Genomic DNA, 15870 nt, shown 5'->3' with positions numbered 1-15870 from the left:
AATTATCAAAACCAGTGCCTAACCAACCAAACCATCAGTCACCGCTACCCCACCCACCCAGAAGTAACCACTACCCTGAGTGCAAGAAATGAAGTGTGCACTGTTCACATTACTGCCTGGGAAGGAGGCGGGTATGTCACAGGCATCCTTGAATTTCAGTCCTGCCTCTGCCAGGTGCAACATGACACACAGCTTAAACCCACTCTGGGGCTTCGCTGGTGGTGCAGTGGTTAAGAATCCACCTGCCAATGCAGGGGACACGGGTTCGAGCCCTGGTCTGGGAAGATCCCACATGCCACACAGCAACTAAGCCCGTGCACCACAACTACTGAGCCTGCGCTCTAGAGCCCGCGAGCCACAACTACTGAGCCCGAGTGCCACAACTATTGAAGCCCGCGAACCTAGAGCCCGTGCTCCGCAACAAGAGAAGCCACCGCAATGAGCCCACGCACTGCAACAAAAGAGTAGCCCCCGCTCGCCGCAACTAGAGAAAGCCTGCGTGCAGCAACGAAGACCCAATGCAGCCGAAACTTAATTAATTTTTTAAAAAAACAAACCCAGTCTGTTCTGATTTCCATTAACACCTCTCTCTGCTCCACCTGAAGAGATGGGCGTTTGACACAGGATGTCCCCCTCCCAACATGCATGCTTTATCATGTGACGTCTCTGTTTCCCATCACACTGTCTCTTTACACAGGGCCACAAATACAACCTGGCACAAGTGTCCGGAGCTGGGGTTTGAGCTGAGGTAAGATCCCTTTGCTGGCTAGTTGTCCTAACATTACTCCTTAAACCAAGATGAATCCCAGATGGAGCAAACATTTTAATATAAAACCATATAAACACTCCAAGCAAACATTGGTGTACTATTAAATTGTTAGAGAGGGGAAGATTTTTCTCAGCATGTCACAAAAACCAGAAACCATAAGGAAAAAACATCAATAGGTCTGCCTATATAAAAATTTTAAACTTTTGTGCCAAAATACGAATGAGATCAACTGGGAAATAGTAATTGCAATTAAGATAACAAACAGAAGGACAATATCCTTATTGTCCTTATAAAGAGTTCTTAGAAATCATTTTTTCAAATGAACCTCTCAACAGAAAAATGGGCACAGGGCATAAACTGGCAGTTCGTACATATATTTTGAGAAATGCAAACAAACCATAAGCATGAAGAAAGTTGTTAAACTTTACAAATTATTTTTAAAAGGGAAATCAGTATGTTAGATATTTATTCAATGTCTATAGGTGGGCAAAAATTTTAAAGTCAAACAGAACATGGTGCTGGTTAAGGTACATTTATAAGATTATCAGAAGAGGGAAGTTTGCCCTGTGAATCAAAATGTACAATGTATACACCCTTTCACTTAGTAATCCCATTTCTATGAAAATGGTGACGACAGCAACACTGAGAAATTCTATCTGGAAAAACCAACCAAACAAAGCATATCACAGACAAAAACAAAAGACAAACAATAAACTGTGAGAAAATGTGACTGATGAGAGATGACAATTCGATACCCTTTCTTCTATAAAGTATTCTTACAAGTCAATAAAAAAAAGAACCTAGAAGGAAAGTAGATAGACCAAAATACTAAGAAAGGTCTTACATGTGAAAAGATGTTCAACCATACTCACAAAGAAATAAAAATTAAAACAACAACAAAATATCATTTATCACCTAACAGACTAGAGACAAATGAAAATAGTAACTTTTAACTCCTGCATATTAAATACACCACAAAATTTTTTTAAAGCCACATGACATATTTATGGAATCTAAAAAATAAAACTACCTAGTGAATATAACAAAAAAGAAACAGACTCACAGGTATAGAGAACCAGTGGTTACCAGTGGGGAGAAGGGAGAGGGAGGGGGAGGGGCAAGACAGGTAGAGGATTAAGAGGTACAAACTACCATGTATAAAGTAAATAAGCAACAAGGATATATTGTTCAACAAGGAATAGAGCCAATATTTTATAATTACTGTAAATGAAATATAACCTAACTGTGACTCACTACATTGTACACCTGAAACTTATATAATACTGTACATCAACTTACCTCAACTGAAAAAAGAAGAAATTTTGAAAAAGAAAAAAAAAAACAAATAATAAATTGGATGGGGGAAAAAGGATAGGAGGTTTAAGCATCAGAAATGAGAAACTCTTACAAATGATTAAGAAAAAGATAAGAACCATAACAAAAAAATGACTAAAGGACACACAAAGTAACTGACAGAGGAAGAAACAAAACAGACATACGCAAAGATGGCCAACCTTCCCGATAACCTAGAAAATGCAAATTGAAATTCTTTTTCAGTCAAATTATTAAAGATAAAAAAGAATAACTAATTACTTGTTAGCAAATGACTTCAAAGTGGAGAAAAGCTGGTGAGGAGGAGTAACAAGTTCAGAGAGACTCGGGTGGACAAGTGGCCAGGAAGAGGCACAGGTGAAAGGGCTGCTGCCTGCCTGCCCTGGGTGGCCATGGCCATGGCCTTGGTGTGGCCAGGCAGTGGGCAGTGCAGAGTACTAAGGACCAATTTCTTACATCTTTAGTCACCAGGGGAATTGAGAGACAATCTAGATTGTGCTGCAAATACAGGCTGAAAGTGGAAAAACAACACGGCAAAAAACGAAAAGGGAGAGTTCATCTCTGTCCACTGGCTTTAAGTGAGTCTGTGGATGGCAGCCTGTGTAGAGTCTGTGCTGCTCATTCCCCCTCCTTGTCATAGAGCATCCTGACTGAGCATGTTGTACTAAAGAACCACAAAACAGCATCAAGCAGAGGAAAATGGGTTGGTAGGAGAGAGAGGGGGAAAAACATGGATTCATCCCATGGTAAAGACAGAAAGCTGCCAGTAGTGGAATTACGTTATTAATAGCATATATTATTATATAACATATATAATATAATAATAACAGCTGCACACTGAGTTCTGCTTCTGGGACAAAGTGCCTAGGTTCAAGCCTCAACTTTGCCTTTCATGTGCTGTGTGACCTTGGGCAAGTTACTTAACCTCACTGAGCCTCGGTTTCCTCATCTGCAGAATGGGGACAATACTAGCACCTGCCCGCATGGTACTGTTGGGAGGATTAAGTGAACCACGTAAACACACAAGAAGGGCCCAGCCCAGTGCCTGACAGATTGGCGGCCCCACTGCTATCACCCCAGCTGCTGCAGGCCGTGCTCAGCCCCTGGAGCCCCTTCTGCTCAGCTTCATACCAGTGTTCAAATCTTTTCCTCCTGCACCTCAACAGGTCATCTTGCAAACTCTGTTTTGGAGTCCAGAGGTCCAGAGAATTTCTGTGTCATCTTGGAGTTTTCAACACTGAGGCTCCATCAGGCCCGTGGCCCTGGCGTGCGCACCAGGGCAGGACCGGCTGGGCAGCCCTCACGGACACAACGTCCAGCCCGAACACCCAGGCTGACCCAATTTCTGGTACAGATTAGGACGTCAATCTCAAGTGGCAATTAAGGGCTATTCCCAGAGCGGACGCTGTGGCCGAGTCCACAGGCCAGGGCGGCTTCTCCTCCAGACGTCTCCGATCATCCGAGGGGCAATTAGATGGCCGTTTAATTCCCCGGCGGTGCAGGAGCAAGTGGAAAACACCATTTGACCGACAGCTCATTTTCCCAACTGACAGATGATTATTCTCATTACACAACAGGATTTTCTTTCCTTTTCAAATTGTTAACACATTCCTCCGCAATCGCACCGTACCTGACGCGGTGACCGTGCCCGCCCAGAGCGCGTTCTCTATGCTCAGGCTCTCGCTGATCGGGGCGTCGCTGTCCTCCTGCAAAAGAACAAGTGGACACACGCTGACCCACCAAGGCCTGGGCAGGACCCGCTGGCTGTCTCCAGCCTGCTCTTCACAAGAAGGGAGGAGAGGATGACCCCCGTTTGGAAGCCAGCAGCCCAGCTGGGAGAGGCGGGCCAAACTCATAAACTCTTATCCTTGGCGTTTCCGCCCCGGTGAAAAACAATGGTTCACGATTTAAGAAATGCAGGCTTCTAGCACCAAAGAAACGTTTTACAAGGTAAGAACTGAAATGTAGAGGCAAATCGAACAGAAACAGCCCTTTGCTGGTCAGTCTTCGGGCTTCCAGAACAAGAGCAGGAACAATTAAATTTGGGTTCTATAAACCTATTACCCCACAGGCCTAAAATAATTCAAATCCAAATTTAATTTCTATTCTGAAAGGCTGGGACATGGCTTAAAAATTATAACCCTGGCAGACAGGACTTGGAGGAATCAAAGAGGACAGGGGCTCACGTGAAAGAGACACAAAGAGTAACTGCTTTCAGACCAGAGTTCATGTTCGTTACAGTCACACTGGCTCCAAGCTGTCAGGTGACTCAAGCTGTTCAGAGGCTGGAAGAAAATCCCAGCGGTGTTGATTTTACTGAGAAGCAATATGTCAGCTTTCCAGGTGGGACCTTCTGAAGGGATCGTCACCCCACCTGGCACAGAGCAACTCCCTGACAAACACCTGTCAGCACTGCGCAGCAGGTCCTCACCCCAGACGTGCGCCCCACCAGGCCGGATTCCACGTCCCACGAGGCTTACTTACTCTGGTGAAAGTCCCCACGAAGTTGTGAATGTCGATGTTCGGCTCCTCTGCATACACGTACGATCGAATCTGAAGAAGGTCCTGTTCAATGGGGGTGACATTTTGGAGGTAAAATGAAGTCACTGTATGATTAAAGGGATTTCAGGAAGCATCCACTGTTTTTCCAAAGCAAGTGTATTTTCCAAACAGCTCTCAAAACCACGGGGCAGGTGGAAAAAAAGAGGGAAACCTTCCAGCAAGTAAGTTTAGGAGTCACTACCTGCAATCTCCCAAGACACACTGAGACCCTAAAGGGAAGATTCTGTGTTTCTCTGTGTTTACCCAGCATTTCCAAAACTAAGTGATAGTGCAGATGCCCCTCTGCGACACTCTGGTTTACAAGAGTTGTTCATACCAATCAAAACACTCATTAGGGAGGGTAGGAGGGAGACGCAAGAGGGAGGGGACATGGGGATATATGTATAGCTGATTCACTTTGTTATAAAGCAGAAACTAACACACTGTTGTAAAGCAATTATACTCCAATAAAGATGTTAAAAAATTTTTTTTAATAAAAAAATAAAAGGAAAGAAATTCTGACACTTGCTCCAGCATGGATGAATTGTGAAGATACCATGCTAAGTGAAATAAGCCAGTCACAAAAAGACAAATACCATAGGATTCCACTTATCTGAGGCACCTACTGTAGTCATACTCATAGAGAAAGAAATAGAAGGGTGGTTGCCAGGGGCTGGGGGAAGAGGGGGAACCGGAAGCAGTATTTAGTGGGTCCAGAGCTGCAGGTTTCCATGATGGAAGTCTGGAGATGGATGGTGGTGATGGCTGCACAGCACTGTGAATGTCCTTAACACTGCGGAAGTGTCCGCTTAAAAATGATAAGATGGTCAATTTTATGTATATTCTGCCACAATAAAAAAGACGGGGGCGGGGGGAACCAAATCAAGTGGTCAGGCAAATTCAGGCCACAATGCCCCTTAGCCACAAGGGCCTGGAGTGGAGCAGAGGCTACTGGCCACGCCCTCAGCAGGCCCTGAGCTCCCTGCAAACCATCCAGGAGGCCCGTATGCACACGTGTGGGCAATGCGGCATCTATGTGCTGATAAATAAAAAAAGGCCCACAGACAGTAAGTGAAGGGAAAAACGTTTCAGAATCATAATTACAGCACAATCCCATTTATGAGAAACCGCACTCCACCAGCAAGTGTGCAGTTGTATATTTGTGAGAAACTGCACTAAAAAGGACCTGGAAAAATCACTACTGACTTCACAAGAGCCCCTGGGAGAGGGAGGTAAGATCTGGGGAGGAGGCTGTGAGCAACACTTTGCACTTGTTCCTCCAATTTGAGTTTCTTTCTAAATAGAATATACTCGCGTATTACTCAGGTAAATCTTTCCATACGATTCTTTTTTTTTCATCTATGACTTTGTCAAAACGCTGTTACCCAACTAGGCCCCTTCAGCCCACTGAGGCTGAAGGTACAGACAGTGGTACCTTATCTCTCTCTGGACGCCAACCCAGGCCTGGAGAAGACGAATGTTTATGAAACTGGGTGAAGTTTCCAAAGTGCACGTCGAGAAAGGAACTCAGAGTCGTGGAACCGGCGGGCACCTTCACGATTCTAGACTCTCCTGGACTGTCTCCTGAACAGAGTCCCTCAAAATCATGGGAGTGACGCTCGCTGGTTAGCCCCATCTCAAGGATTCCCCAGGGCTCCTGGCCACAGCTGAAAACTCACTAGAATTCCTGGTCTAAGCAAATAATAATAAGGATGGTGTTATTTCCTGTCTTACTGGCCATGAAAAATCATCAGTTCCGCGGGCACGTTTACTGTTACGTTCGCTCCACGGAGACACAGAACTGTCTCCTGCCGTCTCCCTTCCTCACGGGACGCAGTAAGGACTGGCATTAATCAACGTGGCCACAAGCCCAGGAAAAGCTTCTGCGCTCTGCTTAATCCTTTCAGACCACCCACAGGGCATGTCAGTCTCTGGGCATTTAAATTACATTTTGTGATTTGGTAACCTACTCCCCAGGCCTCATCCAGCCCAGGTGGCCTGCGTTTGAACTTCTTCTTTGGCTCCCTCCCTACCTCACTCTACAGTTTAAGGCATGAGCGACAGGGAGCTGGTGGGGAGGTATGAGGCCCCGGGGAGCTCGGAGGGCCTGTTGGCTCCAACTACTGTGGCCGCCCCCTCAGACAGGGCCTGCATGCTGCTCCAGGCACCGTTCGACACACTGTTCCATGCAGTGGGTGCACGGCAGTGAACACACCGACAGAAACCTGCTCTCGAAGACTCTGCCTTGAAGTGAGTGGGGTGGGAATGCAAGGAGAGGGTGGTCAGGAAACACCTCTCCAATCAGGGGACTCGTACACAAAAACCAAGATGGAGTCTGACTATTCTTGGTGGAGAAACTGCCAGGGCAAATGTCGGGGGGCAGAAGCATGCCTGATGGAGAGGCCTGTATGGCTGGAGCTGGTGGGCAGAGGGGAAGAGAGCCAGAAGCTGAGGTCAGGCCCTTAGCAGAGAGACGAGGACCGCAGGATCGAGTCTCAGGAAGCTGAGATGCCTGTGGAGATTCTGAGCAGAGGAATAACGTGCTCTGCGTTGGGTTTTACTTTTATGCCGGGTATCTGGTCAAGGTTTCTTAGAGCTGGAGCTTCCCTCAAAAGAGCACCCATCCCAACAGGCCAGGTCTGCGTTCACAAGGCCACACGGCCTGGAGCCAGCAAGCACTCGAGGCTCTCGAGAACCCCACACCCCCCAGGAGCCCCACCTCACACCTGACGGCCCGTGTCTGGCCCCTGAGGGGCCCGAGTTTGAGAGCCCTGAGGTGACACAGTCGCCAGTGGGGCTTCTGCAGGGACGGTTACTCACAGCAGCGGTGGGCAGCCTCTGAGTGCAGGCCACGGGGAGCCGGAGTTTCCAGTCCGTCTCCCCGTCCAGCTGATCCGTCCGCAGGAAGCAAGACCCTGTGGAGGGAAGTGAGGCACCGTCCGTTCACCTGCAATTCAAGAATCCTTCCCGTGGCAGCTCCGAGCAGCTCCGGCTCTAGTACTTGTAAAAACAGCCAATCAATGGCCAACGACCAAGAGGGAAAAATAAATACCCAATTTCCCATTTCCTCCAAAAGCTCTGGGGTCAGAAAGATCTGGGTTCAAATCCTCGCTCCACCACTCACAGTGGGAGCCTGGGCTAGTTTCGGGACCTTGCTAAGCCTCAGCGTGTCCTGTCTGCAAAATGAGGAGAAACACAGATCTCACAAGCCTGCCATAAAGGATTCAGTGGGGTGATCATACCCCCAGCACGGCGGCTGGCACGGGGTAACCAGCATTCGAGCCCATTTGGGGCAGGGGTTACGAGCACCTTCTCAGGAACCAGACCTCCTGGGTTCAGGTTCAGCCTCCATGACTCCCTAGCTGTGCCCTGAGGGAGTTACTTCTCCCCTCTGAGCCTCAGTTTCCTCCAGGGCACAAATGAGGATATCACAGTGCCGACCTCATGCTGCGAAGCCTAAAGAGCTGATCCATGAAAACTGCTCAGAACAGGGAAAGGACCACAAGGACCACGTTAACTGTCTGCCATGACTATCGACCTGCAAATCTGGTGGATACAAATTTGGTGGATTCAATCTGACCTGTACAAGTCTGAGCAATCAGCCAGCTCTGTATCTCACCAGACGGAGAATGTACTGAACTCCCTGACACCGCACTTAAGACTTCTGAGGACTTTCAGGAGATCCCTTCTAATTTTTTTTTTTTTTTTTGGCGGGGGGAACAAAGGGAGAACACATCTGGCACCCCCAATCCATAACACTCCATTTTCACGGACGAGGACACAAGAACCAATTTGAGGACACAGCTGCAGTGTTTAAAAGAAAACTGTTTTAGGGCCTTCCCTGGCAGTCCAGTGGTTAAGGCTCCATGCTTTCACTGCCGAGGGCCCGGGTTCAATCCCTGGTTGGAGAACTAAGATCCCACAAGCCGCGCAGCACAGCCAAAAGTAAATTAATTAATTAATTGATTGATTGATTAATTAATTACAAGAAGACTGTTTTAATGGAGTGCCTTCCACCCCCTCTCTGGATGATCTAACATATTATTAGTGTATCACGTCATCTGCACTTTTATCCAGTTCATCATAAAAGAGGGGATACAAATACGGACTTTTCCAGCGTTTGAAGATCTGATTATGCCTGATGGGCGAGAGAAAAACAGCCTTGTTTCCTCCAAACAGCTTAAATAACAACAAATAAAAAGAGAGGAGATTTGAGTCAACCGGCGGGGAGGGCAGGAGGCGGCGGGGGCGGCCACAGTGGGAAACGCAGCCGGGCCCCCCGAGCCTGCCCTGCGGATGCAGGACCTGCGGGTGCAGACGGCCGAGTGTCCTACGTCATTTTATATAAGGGACTTGAGCACCCGTGGATCTGGGTACCCACGGAGGTCCTGGAACCAATCCCCCTCGGACACCAAGAAACAACTGTAATCGCAAGGAATGGGATCTTGCAAGAGACTTGAGAGGTTCACTCAGGCAAATAGGCTGTAACGACAAATAAATCGATGGGCAGGGGTGACTACGGCCCCACCACTCGTGAGCCAAGGCGGGGAAAGGCCACCTACCCCTACCTCTCCCCCCAGCTTCTCTACCGCCCCGTCTCATGACGCTCTCCCAGTATTTTCTCAGAGGAGTTTCTGTTTGCTTCTGTTTGTTCGACACGCTTCCCAGTCCTGCCAACTCCTGCGGTTGAGCTTAATGCAGCCCAGCGGGGAAAAGCACAGCCACTGTGTGTGACTTTCCCAGCTGGGATTCAGCACGGGTCCGACTATCTTTGCTATGATCAAAATCTGTTGACCTGCACGCACCAAAAACCTTTTTTTTTTTTAAGGACTGCTCTATGAAAAGAAACGTTCTTGATTTGCCTCCATGGCTCCAAAATGATCATCTACTTCTGTTACATTTTCAAATGATTATTTTGCCAAATTACCACTGAAAGGTTAATGGTTATTTTCAAAATTGATCCCAGATGTTTACCGTTTTTTTCTGATGTCCTCAGGAAGATCATGTCAGCAGGGACCCGCTGGTTCTGCGTTATGAACAGAAAGACTGTTACCGTGAATGCCCCTGTGTGAGGTTTCCATCCCCAGGCCCCCGCCCCCTCGGTGGGGCGGGGAGCAACCCAAACCCACAGCCTCTTTTAAGTGTCTGCCTTTGTCAAAGACAGATCTGGGGATTTATTCCGTTTTGAATCTGAGAACTCCTGCACACTGCCGTTACGTTACTAATCTCCTATTGAGATCTTATCTCGGAAAGAGAGCTTCTAGTTTTCTGGCGAATCCAACCATTACCTCCTGAAATTGCAGCCAGAGGACCCGGGAGCCCAAAGCCTGCTCCCCTAGCTGGCGTTCTTCCAGGCTGTCTGCTGAAACTACAGACATACATACACTTGGCTCACGCTTTCCGCTTCTACCAATTTTCCGGCTTGATGTTTGGCTTCGAGTGGGATTTTAATAAGGAAGTCAAGTAGCAAGAAGCAACAAAAGCCGTTCTCAAAAAAAGAGGGAAGCCAACAGCGGGCCTCATGTAATTGTGAACAGGCAGGTATGTCATAACATAAAGCAGTTTGTGTGGGTCCTTCTGAGCTGCCACCCAGGAGAGCTTCACTTTACCCCAAATCAACTGTGAGCTCTTGGATTTAATCCTTTTAAAAGAGCATAGTTCACTTCCTGAAGAAACAAGTTAAGATGCAATCCTTTTCTAATCAAATGATTCCAAGACTCTCTAGGGCCACCCCCAAAATCCAACACCTCCCAAACATACACAGTAAGAAAAGCTATGAGTGCTGGAGTAACAAACATATCGACAGCGCTATCTTTAAAAATGCATTTGGGGCCTTTCTACTGTTCTCATGGTTCACTTAACCCCTACTCCCCATAAAATGACAGAGAAGCACAATGTTATTTAAGTCAAAAAATGTGAGCCAAAATTGTTCAAGAGGTAAATGACAAATATTTTTATGTGCTTATGCAGCCAGCAGACTTCTAGGAAAAACTTTATTATGATGGGTTTAAAAGAAGACTCCAGGACTTCCCTGGTGGCGCAGTGGTTGAGAGTCCGCCTGCCGATGCAGGGGACACGGGTTTGTGCCCCGGTCCAGGAGGATCCCACATGCCGTGGAGTGGCTGGGCCCGTGAGCCATGGCCGCTGAGCCTGCGCGTCCGGAGCCTGTGCTCCGCAACAGGAGAGGCCACAACAGTGTGAGGCCCGCATACCACACACACAAAAAAAAAAAAAAAAAAAAAGAAGACTCCAAAACAACAAGCACATCAAATAGGAAATCAAACCTTGGAATTGTGTTTGTAACTTGGATTTCTGGCTAAGAAGCACACAGAAACCATGAAAAAGATATTCTGTGTGTGTGTGTCTCATGGGAAAGAGATGTTTCTCCCCCAGGCAAAGCTTCTGGGTAGAATCCCAGAAAGCAAACGTCCAGTTCGGCCACCAGATACACGAATCACACGTCGCATCGGGATTCGTGAAGTGGGGGCAATGACGTCCCTCTCCCACGCGCCCACGCGGCAGCCGTCAGGAGCCGCGAGACCCCCTCACCTTCTCCACGATGATAAGATCTCCAACTTGGATGCTGGAGCTCTTCACTTTCACCGTCCCTGCAAAGAAACAGGCCCAGATACATCACATCTGAAGTCCTTCCAAGTCTGCGTACCTCTGCAGGGCGTCCGCGAGCCTGCGGACCCAGACGCACGTGCCCCTGAGCCCGGCAGCGGCATCTCTTGTCTCTCCAAGACAAGGTTCGCCTACCACAGAGGCCGCTCCAAAAATGAATCCCTGTTTTGCGGAGCACTGGAATGACTCACTCAAGTAAGATCTTCTGTCTTAACGGCACCTTAGAAGCTATTCTAAATCAGCACCATAAAAGATTCAACCTCACACATACCCACACACACACCCACACCCACCCACACACACACACAGAAATGGGGAAGAAAATTCAGAGTCAGATCCATGGACAGAAGGTCAACACTTAATTCCCAACACCATCAAAGAGAAAGCGGATAACCCAAAAGGACTGACGCTTCTTAAATCTGCGATTGCTCTATAGTGCAGTTTATATGATTATGATCAGATCACATAACTTTGGCTGGATGTTTATCTGGATAAACAATAACAGCTAACACTAACACCGTGCTAAGCGCTGTATAGACATTGACATCCTGATGGCTTCACCTGCTCCTCTCAAAGGCCACCAGAAAAATATATTATCTCCAGTTTTCAGACAAAGAAAGTAGGCTCAGAGAGGCCCCACCTTCCCCTAGTCTCACAGTTAAACCAGGTCAGCACCAAGATTCAAACCCTCATCTGACTCCAGAGGATGGAATAAAAAAGAGGGACTTCGGTTCAACTCAAAAAACATTTACTCAAGTGCCATGTTCTAGGAATTCGAAGATCAAAGACAGTCCCCTTGTCCTAAAAAAAAGCTCATAGTCTCATGCGGGCGTCAACAAACGTGTCCTATACAGAGCAGGAGGGTAGACAGTTTAGGTTTTGCAGCCAATGGACAATCTCAACTCTCCCAACAACTCTTCTCCCCAAAGGCAAAGAGTCTTCGTATATTTATATTTTAAAATGTAAAAATGTTCTTGGCTCCTGAGCCAAGATGGTGGGCTGAATTTGGCCCACTGACTGTAGCCTGCAAACCCATGAGCTGGTGAGAAAGACAGCAAGACAAATGCTGTTAGTGCAAAATAGTGTGTGAAAGGATGGGAGTAAGTCCAGTATGCAAAGGGAGCAGAAAAGGAGACCTCCCCCACTGAAGGAGGACCAAGAACAGTGCCCGGTACCCAGAAGGCTCGTGACTACTCACTCCGCATTCAAGCCCCCTTAACTGAATGTCTGCTGGAGGCCAGGTGTTCTAAGGGTGGGATGCATGGGACTCCCACTCCAGTGGCAGGAAGGAGGCAAGAGACAAATAATGAACGAACGGGCTGGGGTATGGGGAGGTATCAACAAATGCTTTACAGGAGAGCTGAGGTCAGAATTAACCAGGTGAAGGATACTGGTTACCAGCATCAGGAAAAAGGAAGGCATGAGATGGGAGACAGTGAAGTACATGCGTAGCACATGCATCTGTGTGGCCACAGGCTGGAACTCCTTTAACAAGGCAGAAAGCATCACACGGAACAGAAAATGAAGGGCTTGGGGGGCCAGGTGGTCCAGCGCCCCATAAATAAGCCTGTGGAGGACATGGGTCTTTATTCTGGTGACGGATCAAATTCCCACACAAGGGAGCAACCCCATAAAAATCTCCATGTTTTTGGCGTCTCGTAATAAGCCCGTTTAACTTACAAATGTTCAGCCAAGAGAGAAAATAATGATGATTCTCAGTCCTCCTCGACAAAGTATATGCCCCAGAGCAAAGGTGACCTGGGAGTTCTGAATCTGCTGTCCCCCACCGTGGACTCACTCCTCCAACAAACACCCACCACTCACCCACTAGGAACTGGTGCCCAATGCAAGTTATCTTATCATACACTTTTCACATCATTTAATGCCATGGGTCTTTTTAGTAGTTCACCACTAAATGAGATGTTTCAAAGCGTTCCAATGACTTCAACTGAAACAACTCTTTCTAAGGGGTTCCACAGGGTTTGACTTTTAACTAATGTTTGTACTTATTTAAATTTTGTCATGGTAACAGTGAGAAGACCTGGTGCTAAAAGGGAAGCTCTTGAACACGGACGACTTCTAGAAGACACGTGGCAGGTGGCTCTGAGGACGGCTAGACTCTCTCCGCCTAGGAAGGGAGCATCTGATGGGGACTTGCTTTCATAAAGCACGAATTCAACCCAATGGCCTGAGCCTGGGCATCCTCGGGACCCACTAGCCTCAAGCGTTCGTTGTGTCAATATATTGGCAGAGGGAATGGAGAACATCGGCGAGTCCTAAGAGTCAGCTCATTAGAAATGGCTGAATGAAGAGCGGGCTCCACGCAAATTCCCTTCCAACCTGAACAATTCTTCTCGCCCAATGAGGGGGCACCAGGAAAAATGCACACAGATACACTGCCCTCTCTGGACAGCTTATCAAAGCCTTCCTCGAGGGAAGATCGTGAATTCATCGTGCCCCCCACCCCATGAGCCTGTGAGCTTTTCCTTCGCCCGAGCTCGCCCCAACTTTCCCGAACATAAATTTACACGTTGTCTTTGGTTTTGTTACTGAAATTTATGCTGGTGGCCTGACCCAAACCGTCCCTGAGCCTGTGCTCTGATCTTCAAGACCTACTCACAAGTGTGCTCTTAATATCTAACCCTAGGAAGAGCACTGTTATACCTCTTATTAAATAACAGCTGCATATGGATATATGTGTGTGTTAGCGAGACAAAGGACACAATCAGGAGGATTACACTAAAAGGGTTAAGGGTGATTCCTTCTAGGGACAGAGGAGATTTATCCCTTTCTTTGGCAACAATGCTTTCTAAATTCTTCACAACAATTTTCTTATAATAAACATGAGGTGCTCTTCCAATAAGAAAAAGATATAATAAATTAAATTAGCTCAGACTTTTAAGTGACCAGGCCCAGATTTTTCCCTCCCACGGCAGGGTCCTGATTCACGATCGGTTAAGTTGAACTCTACCTCTCTGTCCATCTGCTCTAGCTCAACAAAAACCCTTTAATCCGCTGTGTTTGCAGAGCAGTTTCTGACTAAACCCAGCAGGCCGATCCCTCCGACAAGCCCTCCTACTGTAACCGGCTCCATCTCAGGAGGAGGGCAGCGGGGGCCACACCACCCTGAGGTCACTGGGGTTTCTCAGCCCCGGCCCCCTCATTAGCATTTTAGTGTTTGGCGGGGATGAGCCTCAGCTTTGCAGGTTCCACACAGGGAGACCCTCAGATTCACTCGCTCTATCGAGCCAACGCACGGTCCGGACCATACATTTGGACTTTTCGGGCCGCACGACCGTTTCTGGGTGATCAAAAATGTGTAGCTCAGGCCTGCACACAGAACACACATGTAGCATGTGTCTGTGCACCTGTGCGTTCTGAACAAGACAAGACAAATTAAAACCATAAGAATGAAAGGAGGAAAAGCGGCAGGAAAGAAAGAGAAGGGGAAGCAGAGACCAGTATTTCGATTCCAACATTTACTGGGGTTTTGGCTGCCGACGTCCAAATGAAACGCCGCCCCTCTCTAAGAAGCCCACGAGGAGGGAGGGAACGCACCGCTGGGGCAGGAGAGAAAGAGGACCAGAGTCAGAAGAGCTGAGCACGCAGTGGCTGGGATTAACTTCCAGAACGACAAGACTCTGAAGATTGTGGAAAGGGCCCAAAACACATAATTTCTAACCTTATGTGAACCACTGTTCTGAGTTTTCTACCAAGATTCTCGCAAAAAAGAGAACAAGAAACATTTGCACGGTGGCAGAGCTCCCGTCTTCCTAGCAGAAGAGTACGAGACGTGAAAAATAACACACGGACAGTGAGTATTACCTACCTGAAGCGAGAGTAGATCTCCCTGCAGTCCATTATCTGGTTAGAAGAAAATTCTCTCCCAACACCCCACTGAGAAGTTAGCAGACATACTTCCCAAGCACCCCTACTGTGTGTGTGTGTGTGTGTGTGTGTGTGTGTGTGTGTGTGTGTGTGTGTGTGTGTGTGTGTGTGTGTGTGTGTGTGTGTGTGTGTGTGTGTGTGTGTGTGTGTGTGTGTGTGTGATCTACCCTAGAGATTCCTAAAACTTCTAGAAGCAGAGTCCAACCCATGGGCATGTGACCTGTGTATTCACATAGATCCCCTCACCCTTGGGTGAATGACCTACTGTTTTCATCTTCAAATTCTTAATAACTTTTAAACAAGCGACCCCGTATTTTCATTTTGCACTGAGTCCCACAAATTACATAGCTGGTCCTGAACAGGAGTAATAATGCCCATTCGCGTTATCTTCTTTATGAAGTGCACAGGAAGATCTGGCCATGGTCTAAGATCTGAAGCCACAGAACTCCTCACTTTGCCCCCCAGACCTCTTTTTTCTTTTGGACCCTGTCACACCCAATCTCCCACCTCTAGGCTCTGGGATTCTTACTTATCTTTGCAGAAACTCTACAGAAGCTGGGTAAGAGATTTTTCACAGGTTTAAGTGGCAGATTCTCTGCCGGACACATCCTAAATCATAAAGCGCCTTCTATAAAATAAATGCATCCGTTCAGCTCCGCCGCTTCACCCAGGTCACCTCTGCGCTAGAGTTTATAACGGGGAACAAACTTCCAATT

General features: G+C 47.5%; 1 protein-coding gene across 1 annotated transcript in view; it reads right to left on the bottom strand.

Moving 5' to 3' along the window:
* The window catches only part of ATP9A (ATPase phospholipid transporting 9A (putative)), a 134627-nt gene that overhangs the window by 72976 nt on the left and 45781 nt on the right, over positions 1–15870 (bottom strand). The window contains exons 5-9 of the mRNA XM_060119944.1: positions 11192–11250; positions 9617–9668; positions 7463–7557; positions 4586–4666; positions 3732–3807 (exon numbers count right to left, since the gene is read on the bottom strand). Coding sequence (XP_059975927.1) covers positions 3732–3807; positions 4586–4666; positions 7463–7557; positions 9617–9668; positions 11192–11250 — 363 coding nt within the window. The remainder of the gene's footprint in view (positions 1–3731; positions 3808–4585; positions 4667–7462; positions 7558–9616; positions 9669–11191; positions 11251–15870) is intronic.

This window comes from Mesoplodon densirostris, chromosome 16, assembly GCF_025265405.1.
Source record: "Mesoplodon densirostris isolate mMesDen1 chromosome 16, mMesDen1 primary haplotype, whole genome shotgun sequence".
In the NCBI taxonomy this organism is placed as follows: Eukaryota; Metazoa; Chordata; class Mammalia; order Artiodactyla; family Ziphiidae; genus Mesoplodon; species Mesoplodon densirostris.
Note: the sequence above shows the minus strand (reverse complement) of the source record. Positions and strands in the feature narration are given on the sequence as shown.